We start from the raw sequence: 18,863 nt of genomic DNA on the forward strand, positions 1-18,863 counted from the left end.
CCAAGCAGAATTTGCTACCAACACACACACACACACACACACACACACACACACTCATACTCACACAAAAATGCATTTATGCGAATGAAGTAACACACAAGCGCACCCACACAAATTCACACATATGACTCCAGCTCTCTCCCCGAGGGAATCAATTGTCGCTTCCGGGCTAATATGAATATTGCTACGGGTTATTAAATGCTTCTGTCATTTTAAAATGTCTATTTTTTTTAACGTTTGAGTAATAATGTGTGTTGTTCTTTAGTTTGATTTAAAGAAATCTTGTTTTCCCAAAGGAAGATGAGGGAGCGTGACAGGATGAAGTGGGACACAGCGATGGGCTCTCATGTCCAAAGTGCTCATCATAAACACAAACCCCCTTTTTGTTAACACAATTATGCCACATTCGTAAGAATAAGATTTTGAAATCAGCACATTTACACTTGGTTCCTGTTATCAATTCTCTGTCTGGTCCTGAAATTGTTTTTTCCGATCATCTCTTTTTTTTCCCCCTTCCCTCAGCAAAAATATTTTTTTCATTTCCAAACAATTTGAAGTATTTAAAAATTTTGTTTTCTAAAGACAAATAAATCAATGAATCGATTTTTAGAAACAAATTCCACATGTTAAATAACCTGTTTACTCTATCTTGAGGCAAGGAATGAACATTTGGCTCTTGTCTGCTGTTCAAAATATTTTAATAAATCTTTTTCCCAACACTCAGATACATACAAACGGGCCCTCTGCTCATAGAATAACTCGAGTCTATCTACACAACCCGACTTGACAACCGTCTGATCTATTAAAATATAAAAAAAAGACCAGCAAGTGCATTGGACATGAATAAATTACCCCCCCCCCCTCCCAAAAAAAAAGACACATTGAATAATTTTCACAGTGTCTCTGCAACATAATAAACATAAACATCAGACTGAATTGTAACATTCCACAGAGTAAACAAAATTTCAAAAAGGGGGAAGCTGCAGGTTCGATCCCCCTCAAAAGTGGGGTAAAAAGTTGTCAGGTCCCGGCGACAAAAAAAAAAAAAAACATCTCCACGTAGAGGTCCGATGTAGTCATTCACGCCAGCACTTAAAGGACGACTTTATGTACACGATCAAGTATTGACTGTAAGTATTAGAAAAGTGTCGGTATGGAGTCTCTAACCTTTGTCCGGGCCGGGTTAAGGCTTGTCAGTGCACTGTTTGCAGAGACTGGACGCGGCCGTGTTGAAAAGGGCGCACTTGTTGGGGCAGGAGGACGTAGCTGCGGCAGCTGCCGCGGCGGCCAACCCGGCTGCACTGGAGGGGAAGGAGGGGTAGCCGGGTGGCGGCGGAGGTGGCGGCTCGTAGGTGCCAAGGCCGGGTGGCGCTGCCAACGCGGTAGTGCCCGGGATGGCCGCCGCGGAGATGGCCTGGCCCTGGTTGAGGTAGGCCACCAGCCGGCGCATCTCCTCCAGCGCCTGCGCCTGCATGAGGATGTAGTTCTTGGCCAGTAGCAGAGTGGCGATCTTGGAGAGTTTACGCACGGACGGGCTGTGCGCGTAAGGGATGACGCCGCGGAGCTCGTCCAGCGCGTCGTTCAGGTCGTGCATGCGCCTCCGCTCGCGGGCGTTGATGTTGAGCCGCAACATCTTCTGCTCTTTGCTCTTCTTGCCGCCCTCTGGTTTACTCTTGCGGTCGGCCAGCAACAGCATGTCGCTGCATGAGCGGCCGTCGCTGTCGTCGTCCGGACTCTGCTCGCCCCCGCTGCTCTCCGCCGCCGCTGCGGCCGCGGACGCGTTCTCGCCGTACTTGACGCACAGCGAGCCGGTGGGCAAACCCAGAGCCGCCGCCCGCACCCCGGCCAGTCCTCCCGGCTGCATGGGGTCCGCGTCGCCACGTTCGAAGCAGCCCATGCCCGGTGAAGATTGGCGCTCGCGGGTCGGCAGCTCCGCGCCACCCCGGTACGGATTGTGCATCTTCTTGCTCGACACGGCGCTCAGAGTTTTGTGGAAGATGTCGCCGCTCAAGTTGAGCCTCCGGTCCATGGCGCGCCTCGGCGGGAGGGGAAGGGGGGTAACTCTTGACAACACGTCTCGCCCTGACGTTGCCCTCTGCGAGTTTGACGCTGTCACACTTGTCAGCGGAGATGCTGAGGAAGAGGAGGAGACTCTCGCGCTCTTGCGCCTTCTCTTCCTTCCTCTCCCTCTCTCGTCCTCGTTTGTTCATTATTATCCAGAGGCGGGTTATTAAAAAGGATTCGTGCATTGGGACCCCCCACCCCTGGCACCCCACCTACGAAAGCATCTTAACGTTTTAATTAACGCCACTTGCACACTTGAGCCCTTCGGATGTTGTTTTCAAGCCACACATCATTCCGACTATAAAACTTGATGTTCGCGCTGAAACACCCACCAAAATTAAGCAAACAAACAATGTTTTTTGGTTTCTATTAACGTGGGGTTCAAAATCTACATCCCAGCGTGTGTTTGTAGACTTTTCTATTGTTCTGTTGTTACGCTTAACTCAGTATTCCCACGACGCGATTGTACTAAAAACACACCCGTGCTTCTTCTGCCATCTTGTGGACTGTAACGTTTCCTACAACTCATCTGGATTGAGATGATAAATGAATAGAACGATAAATATTGAACCCATGCTCCGTTGTGAAAGGTAAGCTATGATTTTAGACTGTCTCTGTCCACCATTAACGGGACTTAAAAACTGTAAAACTCAGTTGGAGGGGAACATTTTTTAAAAAGCATGCACAACCTCTGAGTGGAAATTAATTTAACATTAATCACATTCAAAATCAAGTTAAATAGCCACTAGGGGTGTAAATCGCGGGTTTTGTCACGATACGATATCATATAGATACAAAGAACTGCGATACGATATTTGCCGATATCTTAAAGCCTGCTGCGATTCATTCACGATATATCGCGATATAGTGCTCTACGATCGATATATATATATATTTTAATAAAAAATATAGAACAATATCCTGATTTATAACAATTCATACGCAAATTCAACAAGGTACTGCAAACTCTTTATTTAGGAAATTACAAGAGTATTGCAGTATACAAAGTGCTTATTTTAACACTGAACTTTGATGTCGTGTTTTTTCTTTAAATGTGCGGCGAGATTTGTGCTCCCTGAATATTTGATCACCGCATGGCAGGATTTACAAACTGCACGTGTCTTGTTCGTTGAGCCATCTTTTCTTTGGAATCCAAAGTGCTTCCAAACCAATGACTTGAAGCCTAATTTCTTCGTCTTTTTGGACACTAGCCATAGCACCAGCCCAGGAGCCGCGTACTAGTTGTCGACTCCCCTTTCACGTGCCTGCTCTGCTCACAACACAACAACGCCGCGCGCACTGCTCTCGGAAAGAGGAAGCAAGCAACAATGAACTGGATTTCAAAATAAAGTCGCGTCTAATGTCCGAGGTCAAACACGGCGATATAAATCGATGTTTACGTTTAGCATCAATGCCAATAAATCGTAGAGCATTATATCGATTAATCGATGTGTATCGATGAATCGTTACACCCCTAATAGCCACCGCTGATGAAGTTGAACTCAAATGAAGTTGAAGTGTTCTAGTTGGCTTTTCCTGACTTTTTTTCCTCGCGGCCTTAGAGTGGTTCTTCTTGTATGGAGAGGAATCGTGCCTCCTAGCGGTGACAAGCGGTTTCAAACATTTTGCCAATGAACAGTCGGGCTTTTGTCAAGGAAGTAGGACGTCTTTGTTTGACGATCTCTGTATTTGGGGAGGAAGAAGCGGTAGCTCGCATATGTTAGGTGTGTTATGATGCTGACCTTGGAACAGATTAATTTATTGTGTGTGTGTGTGTGGGGGGGCGCTTTCAAGCTACATTGAAGTCGACCCTTGGTATGAGGTCACATTGAGTAAATTTGCGTCATGTCAAGCTAATGTATATTCATGTTCGCTGGCTGTCCAGCCGCCGCGCCGTCCTCATTACCAAAGTGCTGACAGTCTGAGGCCATAATGGGCACCGCACCGCGCCCCGGCCCCATCTTGTCTCATTAGGGCGAGTCGATTGGCCATGAAGGTGTTCCTGAGACTTCCTCTGTTCTCATCGTAACTCCTTCGCTGCTATCAAGCCACTATCCCTTGCCAAATCTTGCAAGGGATAGTGGCTTGACTTTTCACCGCAAAATTAGAGTTGATTCAAACCGCTCTATACCCCTCCCCAGGTCCGCCCCTTGAGGTTATGTCACTTTTCATGATAAAAATTTAATCTTAGCACAATTATCTCAATTTGTCTTTCAAAATGTTACTGTATAGCATTCGTTTTGTATTTTTGGCACAAACACCATAACTCTAGCTCTCAATTTGTTTTTAAATGTTAGTTGTAGGCACTACTTTTGTCCATACGGGAGCGCCATACTCACATTCTCATTCATTCTGGAGTGACAGTTTTCGTGCTGTAATCTAGTGACGTCTCAAAATTGTTTAGTTTGTTGTAATGAACACTTCCTGCCACAGAATAGCGCTATAGACTTACTGTAGGAAAATGCACTTCCCCACCTGAGACCTGGACAGTTTTTTTTTACACGGGTCAAAACTATCATACTGCGTCATTGTGACGCAGCATCATAAAATCCCTTTATTTGATATTCTTGTAACGTTTCTGCTATTCGTACTTTCCCACCCCCCATCCTCTTAATGGTTTGGATTTTAATTGAAGTGTAATTGTTTTCCCTCAGACACCATGTTCTGCTATGTCTGTTGATTGTTTTCTTAATTGAAGGAAATAAACAGAAAATTAGTTGAGAGAAGACGTGATTGGATGAACTTTCCCTGCACACATTAATTAAGGGAGGGGTCATTGCTTATAATGGGGATGGGAAACTTTTTTTAATTGACTAAATTATGAATTCTTGTCTAAATCTGATGCAAGGTCAATTATTGTTGTTTGAGCTTTTTTTAGTTTTAGAATTGCACCACAGGGCACATCAAATGCAGTGGGGCCCAATATAACGTCCATGAGCCATTGGTTGGTTTTCTTAAATTAACACGAAGAACCAACATGCAACGTGTGTGCTTGCTTTCTCTTTGAAAAAAAAAGATCTAATAATATTGCATTCTTTACTTAAATATTATATTGTGCTTCATTTTCCTTTGAAAGGAAAATAATTCACGTAATATTACACATTGAAATGCAATTTCTTTTCCTCTTATTTCTGGCTTTAACATAACATTCAGTTAAGTTTTGCAACATTCTGATTCATATCTTTCGCCTCCAAATTATATAATTGTATTCAGCTATTTCAAAATTACAGAAAATATTTACCTCTAACATTGCGACTTTTTTCTCGTAATCCTTTTTGTAACTTTTTATTTGTGTGTGCTCCTCACTTCCCCTTTTGAAGAACCCCTGAATGCTGCAATGCCTGGTATTGCCACCAGGTAGCGCGCTGACACCAAATCATGTCAGATCCTTTTTTCCCCTCCACGACTTTATTTTACCACATATTTAAGCGTCAATTAAATTAATTTACACACCCTGGATTTAAATTTGCATATCACTGCGAATTTCTAATGACTCGTTAATTTAAAGGCAATTACTTTTTTCAAAACGACAAAACTATTATAGTATTGCGTGTGTTAAATTCTTGCAATACAGGCTAAATAAGATTTCTTAACGTATGTGGAACGCTGAGCTGCATTGCAATATGAGCATAAATGAGTGGAGAGTGTCGGCATTTATGCTGAGTGAAACAAAAGGCTCAAATTTCAGCACCACATATAACGGACAGCTCCCTTTCCACACAACGCGCGCACACCCACAGGAAAAAAACCCCCCTGCTTTTTAAACATATTTATTTGAATTAGACGGTACAAGACATGAATAAATTCCGATAGAAGACGAGGAGGATCATCTCTTGGCATTCACCGCGTGCCTTAATTGTAAGACATTAAATCAAGGTCCGCTGTGAACACGGAGAGACGCAACCCGCAGACCGGATATGTGTGTGTGTGTGTGTGTGTGTGTGTGTGTGTGTGTGTGCGTGTGCGCGCGCACAATCCTCTTGCTGCATTCCATTCGACAGGGACTCTAATCCAAAAATGCATAAATCTTGCTGCTTGAATCCTAGATGAAAATGTCGAAGAAAAAGATCCGTTCAAAGTGTAAAAGTCCAGCCTCTTCAGGTTGCAACTAGAGGGGAAAAAAAACAAAAGCAAGGACAACAAAATGAACACACACACAAAAGAATCTTGGCCTCGTCCAGATGCAAATCGTGTTGAACTCCTTTTTCCTTTCTGACTTTGGGATTAAATCGCCACTCTTCGGCTAAACAAATGAGGCATCTGCCTTCAGCGCAAGAGAGGATTGGGATAATGGGAGGAGAGAAGGAAGACTTTGGTGGTGGTGGTTTTATGGAAGGGGGGGGGTGATGACGTCACTAGGCAAACAGATGTTCTCTATATTACCCAGCATCCACCAGCTATCACCCCTGTGTCCTTGAAATTCTAAAATGACGACGAGGATGGACGTTCCCCCCAGAGTCGCATGTGCGTGCGTGCGTGTGAAGTGTGCGCGAGCGTGAGCGTCCGGGTGCATCTGAATGTGAGCGTGCGTGTCAGCCCCCCAGCAAAAAAATGCCCGTGTGCCTGTTACGCAACATTGCTCTATTCCACCAGGGGAAAAAAAGCACACAAGCACGCACTAATAGTTAACGCCTCACTCGTGCGCATGCGCAATCTTGCTGCATTAACACCCCCCCCCCCCCCCCCACACACACACACACATATAATTTGTTTTTGTCATTTAAATTTTAAATTTGAAAAATGTATACTTTTTTATTAAAGCAGTAGAGGCATCTGCTACGGCTTAATGTCTCATAACTAGTAAATGTGAAAAAACCCAGTACGTAATGGTAATGCGTTTGTGCGTGCGCGTGTGGAGGGCGGGCAGGGAGGGGGGCAGGGGTGCACAAACAAAGGGCAACGCCATTTTAAGACGTCCACTTGAGAACCGGGGGAGGCTTGAGCAAGTGGCAGAAGGGTGGGGGCGGGCATCTCGTCCCATCGTATAGCCGCTCTCCCTTCACCTGCTCCCGGCTGTGTTCTCCGCTTTCTCCCGCCCTCCCCCCGCCCCGTCCGGAGTTCCTCCGCTACGAAGCTCCCTTTATCTTGATCGTCCTTCCACATTTATCGGCGTCATCGCTACGAAGCCAACCGGCTCTATTTGTGCTATCGTACCGCAATAACAATGGCAAGTGCAGCACATGCGCACCGCGATGGCTTGGCTCGGCATAAAAGCGGCAAACGATGATGCGAATACTCACCAAAGCGGCGTCGGCGCGTTATCCGTCCGTTTGCACCAGTGTTACGAGCATTACTGCAGGCTAAAATATGTATTCCCGGCGGTGTATATTGAAGCTCCCGGTGAGCGCGAGAGCAGTGCTGCAAAGCATGGCTGCTGCCTGAAAGAGGGCAGGTCGTCGTGTGCATCCCAATGAGTGCGAGCTCCCTCCCTCCTCCTCCTCTTCCTCTTCCCTCCCTGCATTAGTGTCTCTCTATCTCCCTCTCTTTCGTCACAGTCACCCTCACACAATGCACACCGCGCGTTTTATTTGATGTCCTCTTATTTTTTTATATATGCGTTTTAGTGCAGTCTGGTAATTATGAATTATGCAGGGACTGGTTGCAATTAATCCTTTTTAAAAGCTTCCAGGGCTCCATTAATGGGCTGCACTTGATCGCATCGTATGCAAATTGTAGCACACACACACACAAAATCAGGTACTACTGTAGTTGCAGTTTACACTGTAGAGTCCAAGAGCAGTACGGCAGGTGTAATTTATAAATTCTCTTTAAGAAAAAGCCATTTCGCTGTCTATTGCTATACTCAGTTGTCGTTCATCAGTATAAACATACAGTAAAAGAATTACGCGTTAACTTAAGGCTAACATACAATGGGACTTTTCATAGCTGCATGAGCTGACAATTAGCATATTAACATTTTAAACAACAAATATCTGAACACAAACTGCAGCGATACATGTAGACAGACAATATACAACAGTACTCAGGCATGTATTCTTTCTCCTCTGCAAACTGATAGGATAAATCTGAATCGATTGCATCACTCCAGTACGTGTGTTTTAGGCCACGCTCCCACATCTCCTTATTTGGGCATAGTTTTTTTTTCCACTTCCAGTCTCGATTGACTTCCATGCAGTATAGCTGACGTCACTCTCTGCAGCCACAAACACCAATCTAGAGTATAGATAGTCTACACACCTGTTTTGTGATATAAATATATAGATGCAGTTTTTTCCTCCCTCAAATAGTAGTGCGTGTGTGTGCGTGTGTGTGTGTGTTTGTGTGTGTGCGTACGTGGGCGCGTGTGCGTGAGAGAGAGAGAGAAAGTGACAAAAGAAGGGGTGACCCCCATTGTGCGGCTTATTGTGAGCGAGGAGAGTGGTGGTGGGGCTTCATGGGGACCCCGAATGGCACGCCCGCTGACCCGCGCACATGCAAAAAGGCCCCAGTGCCATTCATGTGTGCATTGTTTGGGAGCGGGACAATAGACACACACACGCGAGGAATTCCGCCATTTTGGAAGCAGGCAGCCATCATGACCGAATGTTGCTCTATATACGGGCGTTCCCCACCAGTGGGAATCATCCCATGTACAGTATTTTAAAAATTTTCTCAGTGTTGCCCTTTAAGCAACTTATTGAACACAAGCAGTGCAGCAAAAAATGTCTGGCGAATGCAGTCCTCATATATTCTTTGTCATCTGTGTAGAATTGCTCGTTTTACTGGCGTACTGCTGAGCTGAGAGGAGTTGAGATGTCTCAATGAAACCTTACTGATCATCCTGCCAGTTGTCTTTACATGCCCTGTGATTGGCTAGCGGCCAAAGTGCGAACCTACAGTGTCTGATGTGGTTGAACCAGGGAGAGCCATAATACCCCCCCCACACACACACACACACACACACACCGACATTAGCGGGAGGTCATACGTGCATGTAGGGCGCCTGATTCCCCACCTCCCTTTCCTCTGTGAAGCTAAATGTCATCCAGCAACATCCACAGACCTACCCCAACACCTCCACCCCCAAAACTACTCCCCTCCCTCTCTTGTATAATTTCCCCTCTATTTTGATCAAAGTTCGGCAAAGGCCTGATAGTGGCATGTGGTATGATTTCTGATTGGAGTTTTCCGTTTTTGATTAAAAAAAAAAAATCAAACAATGTCTATGACAGATAATCCAGAGTGATTATCCTGTGGTTCGATCAGAGGATTTTTCCTTCCCCAACTACTTAGCATAACACTCAGGGAGAACAATGGTAAATGTTAATCCAGTTGAATAATTAACAATAGTTTCTTTTCCTTGTCATGCCCGCAGTCTCTTTTGAAAATCAGTTAAGATGTTAGAAATCGCTGTGTGTGTGTTCACCCCGCTTCAGTATGCCTGGTGTGCATATGGGGGCACTCTTATCCCCCAACGGACCGGTGACTTAGCCAATCAGCACGCTTTGGAAAACTGCTTTTTTTTCTTTTACATGCACCCGTATGGAGCTCAACTGGAACTGTTATTGTTTTGTTTTTTTCTTTGGCGTTTGTGACAGAAAGCTGACAAAGGAAATAACTTGTTCTGCAATAGGAGTAAATTGTTGCATGGGAGTAAATTGCAACATCCCGCTTGAAAATAAGTATTGCTAAAAAGTCAAAGAAAAAGTAAACAACCACATTGTGTTTGCAAAATTTAACAAACAGGCAATAATTCAATGTAGCGCAATATGCTAACGCCTCACGTGACGTCGCATCCAACAACTGACTCGCCGACCGTTGGAATGAAAGCGTGCATCTACGCCTCTGAGTTAACGCCGACACATGCGTCGCCATGGCAACAATAACGGTTGCCTGGCAACCATGCTCTTTTAGGGACACGGGGAACGAACCCTGAGGCTTACTATAAATACTGTACATACTTGCGCGGTTTTTTCGGTTAGCCCCGATGCTAACGTCGCTACCTTGAGGAGATGGGTGTTTTGCGACCGGCGGCCATTTTGGCTCCTGCGTCTCGCTTCCCACCCCTCAATTTGCAGCACACACAACAAAGCATTCCATCAGCACCACCGCTGACATCACTGCAGTCAGCTCAGCTGTTAGCTAAAAATAGACAAGTGCCTATGCAGGAAATATTTAACTCCTCCTGACCCCCACACCACTCAGGAGAAATGGATTGCATTTGATTTATTTATTATTTTCCCTCCGGCGGGGAAGCGCTGAACTGTAGTCTTTTGCCCATGCATCAGTCATGAGGTGCAACTTAGTCATGGGACGCCTTGAGAGCATGCTCCTCAAACTGGCTTTCCAGATGTCGCCTGGTGGCCCACAAAATAATTTGCAATAAATGATGTCACATTTAAAAAGGTGTAGTATAATTACATAGACCATAAATACAAATAGTTGAGATGGGAAAAAAATACAGGAATAATACATTTCCAAACAAGAGTAACATGTCAGTATTTCTGAGTAAGCATGACCCAGTTAGCATGATAGCTAGCTAATAGGGGTGTAACGATTCATCGATACACATCGATTAATCGATATAATGCTCCACGATATATTGGCATCGATGCTAATCGTAAACATCGATTTATATCGCCGTGTTTGACCTCGGACATTAGGCGCTACTTTATTTTGAAATCCAGTTCATTGTTGCTTGCTTCCTCTTTGCAGTGAGCGGCGTGTTGTGTTGTGAGCAGAGCAGGCACGTGAAAGGGGAGTCGACAACTAGTACGCGGCTCCTGGGCTGGTGCTATGGCTAGTGTCCAAAAAGACGAGGAAATTGGCTCCCCTTTAGGCTTCAAGTCATTCTTTGGAAGCACTTTGGATTCCAAAGAAAAGATGACTCAACGGACAAGACACGTGCAGTTTGTAAATCCTGCCATGCGGTGATCAAATATTCAGGGAGCACAAATCTCGCCGCACATTTAAAGAAAAAACACGACATCAAAGTTCAGTGTTAAAATAAGCACTAATACTTTTGTAATTTCCTAAATAAAGAGTTTGCAGTACCTTGTTGATTTTGCGTATGAATTGTTATAAATCAGGATATTGTTCTATATTTTTTATTAAAAAAAATAATTATCGATCGTAGAGCACTATATCGTGATGTATCGTGAATGAATCACAGCAGGGTTTAAAATATCGGCAAATATCGTATCGTGGTACTTTGTATCGATATGATATCGTATTGTGACAAAACCCGCGATTTACACCCCTACTAGCTAACAATCAATGTTAGCAAGCTCTCTTTCATAATTGCAGAGGTACGATGAGACGTAAAAAACGGAACGCTAAAGTGCTGCGTCTGACTGTTGTGCCCCACCTAAGAAGCGTCTGCATGTCAGACTTTTTTGGGTGCACTCTCATGGTTCCAGACTATCATTCCGACATGGGTGCAGGGCTCGTGTCAGGGCTGGCCAGTGTCCAGGACGCATGCGGGGAGTGGGGGGCATGGCCTGGCATGGTGTTGCCTCCCCCCCCCCCCCCCCCCCCCCCCTCAGCGCGGCTGGCAGCATTGAGCGGCATGAAGGCATTCAGCAAGTGTGAATGCGGCTTTTGTCTGGGCGCGGCGTGCCAGGCGAGCGCTAATGAGGCGGCTCTTTGTGGTAGGCCTCTCAACATCAAGTGGGCTGGTGGACTCATTAACCTGACTGCCGCAAATAAAGCAGGCAGGCACAAGAGACGCCTATGATAGCACACTTAAGGCCCCCCCTTGGTTCCCCTGCAGCCTCCCAGTGCTCCTCTGCCTCTGGCCTATTTCAGGTGTCCCAAATAAGGATGCCGCTCTGCTCGTTATGGGCTTTAATCCGTTGTTAGCTCTTCACGCTAACCCGCTAAACGTGGCTTTACTCACTCCCATTGAGTTGTCGTTATCGCGCAACACTTTACACGTTCGTCGATGCTTTCTTTGCGGCGGTCCGGAAGATACCAATAACTGATAACGTGCAAATTCCACAAACCATTAGGATTTGATTATAGCCGTTTAAAAGTGGGTCAATATGCATTTTTATCAAAGTGCCTTGTTCGATTGTTGGCTAATTTGATTGTATCTGGGAGAACTGAAACCAGTACCTCTATGTTAATAGATGTGCTACAATGGCCGTTGGAGAGTGTCCCAAAAGTGAAGACTCAACGACGGCCATTTTGCTAAGAAACTAAGAGATTTTGTACGACTGCTATCACTAGAGATGTGAGCCTACACGTGAAATTTGCTAGATGTGTCTGTCACGAGTAGACCCACAAAAAAGTCTCGAGAAGCCATTCTTGAAAAGACACAGGACGCTTCCAAGCAGCCAATTTAGGTCACTTTTCCTGGGATCCTTGGAGGCGATAATTATGCATACCAGACAAATGAGCAATGCTAGATTGTGAGGAATTTAAATTTTGGGGGTGGAGCATCTTGCCAACTCCTTTTTTTTTAACCATCTTAAATCTTTAAACCGTATAAATGCGCGTTTCGCATCGATGGACTTGACTTATTGAGGTCGCCTAAACCGAGCAGCATCTGTCATAACGGGAGTCCGCTGCGAGTCGGATTTGTTAAATAGTTTCTCTTTGGGAAGATGGCTGAATTATGCATCCGTGTGAAATTGGGTCACGAGCTGCCGTTGCGACGACGCGTGCGTTTTTATTTCCCTCCTTGCCGTTTACTAGCGCTTAGCGTTAGCGCTCCCGGGCGTAACACCCCCCCTGATATTGATTCTGTGTTCCTGTCGTGTTGTGTTTGATATACGACCTGAGAAATTGCCCAAGCATTTGATCAGTTTGCTTGTATGTAGATTAGATACATCAGATATTCCGGACCCTCCCTGCTATTTTTCATGTTGCTCCGCATCCGTTTTACGGCCTCTCATTGTCCTCGCCGCGCGGCAAACGATTTTAATCTGACGACGGTCGAGCGTGCTCTCGATAAGCAAACGGCGACACCGGTAGGGGACACGCACGCAGGGGCGTGGGGGGAGGGGACGACGGGTTTGGCGGCAGCTGCCACAATACGCCGCTAATCGAGCGAGGGGGCTCATTTGGCCAAAAAGGAAATATTCATAGCGACATCAAAGAGCTCGCTGACAAATTGCAGATGAGCTTCCATCAATTAGACGGCGCCTGTCTTATGTTTATTTAAATGAAACTGCATTATTGATCGGCTTCGGCAACATTTGTCTGCAGAGCTACTTTCACGCTAACTGCTAAGATCTAAGAGCTGCTCAAGTTGGACAGGAGTGGACGCTGTCATATTTCTTGGGCTGGAAATGTAAAAACATAATTTAACAATTATATAACTACACTATAACAAATTTAAAAGAAAATATACAATTTGCTAAGAAAATTGCAAAATTTTAAAAATTAATCTCTACAGTAAAAAAATGGAATGTAATAAATCTGCATGCTTTAACACATCGTACATAATATGTAGAATAAAATACATTCATATGTTTCTTTAAAATTTACCAATGAAAGTAAAATACAAATGATTAAATAGAAATAATAAACGCTACTTTTAAAATGGAGATGAGGTAACAATTTTAACAAAAATACACACACATCATAATGAATACTAATAAATGGAGATTACCAACTAATAAAGTATATGAGATCAAATATAAGGAAAAAATAGAAATAAGATATACAATTTCTGTATAACAAATGTAAAATGAAATGTTACTATTAATGTCGTGATAGATGGCTAATGCTGCACGTGCGCAAATACACACACACGCGCACACACACAAACAGTAAATGCTTGCATGCGGGATACCTGCACAGATGGCAGGCCACCGTCATCCTGCTGGACGTGCTCTTACAGTGTTGGCTGGGAGGAAAAATGAGGCGAGGAGAGGAGGAAAAAAACAAAACAATATAAAAAACCAAAAACTGTTTTATCTGTTACACACACACGCACACACACACACACACACACACACACACACACACACACACACACACACACACATTTGCCTTGTCACGCGTTGTATCTGCTCCTGCATCCATGACACTTGTCTAAATGCGGTTAAAAATGAGTACAATAAAAACACACTCACACGTGAAACATGTGGAACGGAACCCTTGAGGTTTTTCTTCAAGATGACTCGGAAAGCTCTGACGATTTATTGCTGTCAGTCACCAGGATTGCTTTCATCCCGTCTAATTATGACGGATCAGGGCCCGGTTCGGTGTGCACTCACATCTGTGTGTTTGCGTGTGTGTGCGTGGAGGCAGCAAAAGCGGCGCCAAAGCACACGTCTCCGAAACGTAAATGGCATTTTCGCAGCACGGAGGAGTCTATTACGAGACGGTCTCGGTTCTCAACAAGAGCATCCTTCACTCTTATTGAGTCGTCTGGTCGCTGCGATAGCCTCCGGTCAAGGCTTTGCTGATAGCTTGCGTGGAACCTTTCGGACATTTTTTGGGGCACATTTTAAGATTACTTGGCCCATTTTGGGTTCTTTCAAAGATTAACTTGTCCAGTTTATAGCAACCACATATTTATGCTAGGCAGATGAGCGTCATGAAATTGCTACGACATCGATCGCTACGTTAGCATCTAACATCGAGTGTTACATTTAATATTTTATCCCTATGTGACACGCTCAAAAGCTCAGGCAGGGATGGCTGGAGCCACGTTGGGAAGAACTCACGCGAATGAAATGGATATAGGAAAGCTCAGCATCGGTCTTCTTTTCCCCCTTCATCTGCTTCGGCCACCGTTTTTCGGCCCCCCGATTACGTGACAACTGCAATTTGCCTACTTAATCGTTCCTGCGTTGTGGTTCACATTTCAATTAATTTCTCTCCCCCTTGGCGCTCACTGCAGGGGAGGGGAGGGGGGCTGAGATTTCTGTCAGGCGGGGGGTTGGCGCACATACATGATGGAGAGCGATGGGGGTTGGGAGGGGACACCATAAAGAAATGGGAAAATGCCTGCGCAGCACATTCGCATGTATAACGGCGCAGGTCAGAAAGATTGTGAAGTTTGTGCGAATGTGTGTGTGCGTGTGTGTGCGTGCGTGCATACTAATCAGCTCCCAGAGGCCCTTTAGAGGCTTCAAATCCCTCAGCTTGTCATTTTTCGCCATTAGTTTTAGCAGGCTAAGTGGGGGGGAGTGTGGAGGATAACCTGGCTACTGCAGCTCTTATCTGCTCCTCCCCGTGTCCAGCTGACATTCCGTGACATTCCGAGGAGGTCTCTGCGCGATGTACAGCGTACGCCAGGCGTGGCCGGGAAAGCTGCTGTGCGGCCATTTTCAAACCGAGCCACTACGTTGTAACTTGGTCGCGCACGGAAGTATGACTGACAACAAATATTGTTGCGGCAACCAAAAAAATTGTCTTCTATATTCTTCAGGAAATTGTGTGTTAAAAAAAAATGTGGAGCATTCTGGGACATTGTCTGGGAGCACAAATTTTGAGGAAGTGTACATCTTTTGATCTGTCCCAAAACGTATATTCTATTTCTGATTCTCTGCCATGCTGATAAAATCTTTTCATGTCGCTTTAGAACGATCTCCCGCTAGTGTTGACGCTAACTGCCAAGCAAATGAGGAAGGTAATGTGGCGGTGGTTATGGTACTGTCGTAGCGGTACAGAGGGACGAGGGGGGGTGCCTGGCCTCACCATCACCTCTCATTAAGGAGACGACAACGGCGGTATTGCGTCGAGGCCTGACCCTTAATTCACAAGCCCGCCGCGAACCCTCCGTCCGTTACCAAGCGGATGGCGGCTCGCTAATGGAGCCTGACATCCTCCTCTCGCTTACAGGCAAGGTAAAAGCAGACGGTGGCGGCGGTGTGTTAGTGTACACGCAACCACAATCATTTGTGCTAAAAATAGAAAGTACAGTAGAAATGTTGGGCATGTTTCCCTGTAGGAAATAAAGCGAATTGATTTCTTCCAGGCACTTTGTGAAAGCTTATTTTGAGGCAAATTTTAACATAAAACATGAGTAATGTGGGTGGTGCATCAAGATACGGCACTTCTCAAATCTTCTCCCTCAATTGTAATGAATGGAAATGTCATTATTCTGTTTTATCATGTTCGCATTAAGCTAGCAGCGGCATGTCAAACAATTCACCAGAATTTTACTATGCAAAATATCCACTATGAATTATTACCTTTAGTTTGAAAATAAAATAAGTTTTTCTGAAAATGTGAAGTAAAATTATTCAAATTTATAAGAATTGTTTTTAACTGTTTATTATAATCACTGGGAAAAAAATATATTAAACACGTGGAATGTCTTTCTGTGTGGTCAGATTTGCTATTGCTAGCAAATAAATATTTCTGATGTAAAATATGTCATAAAATGTTGTCATATTTTTACACATTTCTAATAACCAAAGTAAACGTGTCAGAGTGCGTACATACTGTATGTATACACCATTGTTAGCTCTTTTTCTCTCGCTCGCTTTACCGCTTTGTGTGTCACGCTCGCTCGCTCTTGTCGTTCGTTGCTTGAGATTCAGGCAACATAAGCAAAAAGCTGCACTGATAAATAGGTCAGAGAGCTTTTGCAGCCCCCCCACCCCCAGACCCTCCAATGGTTTCAGGCCCAGCTTGGCAAATTGAACACAATTAAGGCCCAAGGGAAAGGTTGCACTTTTCCTTGCAGTCGATGGGAGCAGCGAGTCGGTGCGAACATGCCGCCATGCGTGTTTGCTACAGCATGCGGCAGCCATTACAGAAAAACATCATAGCATCTCTGCTTAGCGTCTCCTCTGCCGCTTATTGGGTGCGCGTTAAAAGAAATGTTTGAGATGTTGTGCAAATGCGGTGGTTAGCGTCTCAGCAGGCTAATATATAGAAGCACTCTCCTTCATTCACACGCTTTCGTTACGCTTCTGTATCCGCTAAACACAAAGATTCGAGCATTAGCGCCTTCCGTGCCTCAGCTCTCACTTACTGGATCATCATTGTGGATACGGTGTAACAAAAATAAAAATGAAAACTGCATATATACCGTTTTTTCCGTGTATAATGCACCCCCATGTATTATACGCACCCTAAAAATGGCATGTTGATGCTGGAAAAAAGCCTGTACACACCCAAATTCTGACTCCTACTTAAGTCCGTAAACGTAAAATTATTTCAGAAAAAAGATCATCTTTGGGAACAACCGGATGTTATTCTGCCGGTCGGTATCACTGCGCATGCGCTAGCAAACTCGATAGCGAAGAAATGTTTCGGATTTGTGTAGGGTACATTGTGACAGCAAACGAGCAGGTGATCGAGCAAGCGTCTGATACGAGAGCATTGTGTTCGTATGGAGCGTGTTTGAAGTGAACAGTAGAGAAGAAAGCGCATCTGTAATGGCGGCCTCCGTATGATATCCGGATAAAAAATAAATAAATAAATAAATAAAATTGTACCCATGTATAATGCGCACCCCAGATTTTAGGACAATAAATTAGTTAAATTTTGCGCATTATACATGGAAAAAAAACGGTAGTTGTAAATTAAAACAATGAACACAATAGCAGATTTAGCTAAAGCTATTAGCAAGTTTGCTACCAAGTGTCAAAGATAAACGTGGTTGCCCGGCTCTCCTGTGATTTCAACTTCACACCGCATCAAGGTGATAAATCAGGTCAACTGACGTGTAATCTGCCAAAACAAGCCTGAAGGAACATTTTCACAGCAGTCAATGGTGAGGAGCCCATTGACCTTTCGTTACGCCGGGTGTGATAAGGCCAAATATCTCCGCAGCCCAAATGTCAACTCACTGTATGTGTTATAATTGCTACTTTTTTTTCCCTCCGAGACAATGTTTCCGAGGGTCTGCGCCTGAACATTTACCCTACTTCATTATGATTAGTAGTTTTTTTTTAATTAAAGCAAGGAATTCAGGGAATCCCTAGAGTGGCGCGCTCGTTAATGCCTTCTCATTAGTCGTTTTTATGCATGGACAAATAAACAAATGCTAATAAACTCATTATTTTCCACACAACTATTTCGGGGAGCCATGAATATTCATGTTAGTTCCGAGAAGTAGCGCAATTATGCCTTAGCCCAGATTCTTAAAAACATGCACTTGTTGTTTTCTTTGATGGACTTTTTTGTCACAAAATGAATGGTGTGGTACTTTGCAGTAGCTTGAGAAACTAACTCAAGGCTAGCTCAAATGACTATTAGTCCAAGGTGTACCACACATTCAAAATGAATGGTGTACCACACATTCAAAATGAATGGTGTACCACACATTCAAAATGAATGGTGTGGTACCTTGCAGTAGCTCGAGAAGCTAAGCTTCCACTTTTTATTTTTCAATTTTTTTTACTACAATTGACAGACAACCAGAGGTGTACTCCACCTCTTGCCCCTAAATCAACTTGAGTCCAACTCAGCCAACCCCCCTAATGAGAAAAAGCTCTCTAGAAAATGAATGGATGTGTTTGATGGCATCTTTCTTTTCTTTCTCGTTATGCACCTTCCCTATCCTGACGTTGATTAGTCCTGACCTAAGCAACCTAGCTCTACTCTATCCAATCAGACTAATCATTTCCCCTCCCCCCCGTGCCCCCTTCTTCTTCGTTGTCGTCTTCTCAAAGGCTAATGGGCTTTCCCTGCTCTGGTGACTTTTCACTTAATGGTGCAATGCTGGGCGGAATGGTCACTCCCTTGAGTCCAACCTTCTTCGTACATAAATGCCTGCTAGTCTTTCGAAGGAATAAGCATGTGTCATATTTCGCACTGTTTATTTACTGCTATGAGTCCACGTGTGACGCGCCACCGCATGAATATGCATGCAGCTCCCAAAGGGGATGCCGATGAATGAATATTCACACTTAATCTATAGACAACGGGCACACATGCATTATTTA

At 44.5% G+C, this 18,863-nt stretch overlaps 1 protein-coding gene across 1 annotated transcript; it reads right to left on the bottom strand.

Annotated features, from left to right (window-relative positions):
• Window positions 1–912: 912 nt before the first annotated feature.
• On the bottom strand, window positions 913–2,176 carry bhlhe22 (basic helix-loop-helix family, member e22). The gene has a single exon (XM_061266124.1). It carries the CDS (start codon window positions 2,027–2,029, stop codon window positions 1,184–1,186), a length of 846 nt encoding a protein of 281 aa, XP_061122108.1. The 5' UTR covers window positions 2,030–2,176; the 3' UTR covers window positions 913–1,183.
• Window positions 2,177–18,863: the final 16,687 nt, after the last annotated feature.

This window comes from Syngnathus typhle, linkage group LG19 (genome assembly GCF_033458585.1).
Source record: "Syngnathus typhle isolate RoL2023-S1 ecotype Sweden linkage group LG19, RoL_Styp_1.0, whole genome shotgun sequence".
NCBI classification, from domain to species: domain Eukaryota; kingdom Metazoa; phylum Chordata; class Actinopteri; order Syngnathiformes; family Syngnathidae; genus Syngnathus; species Syngnathus typhle.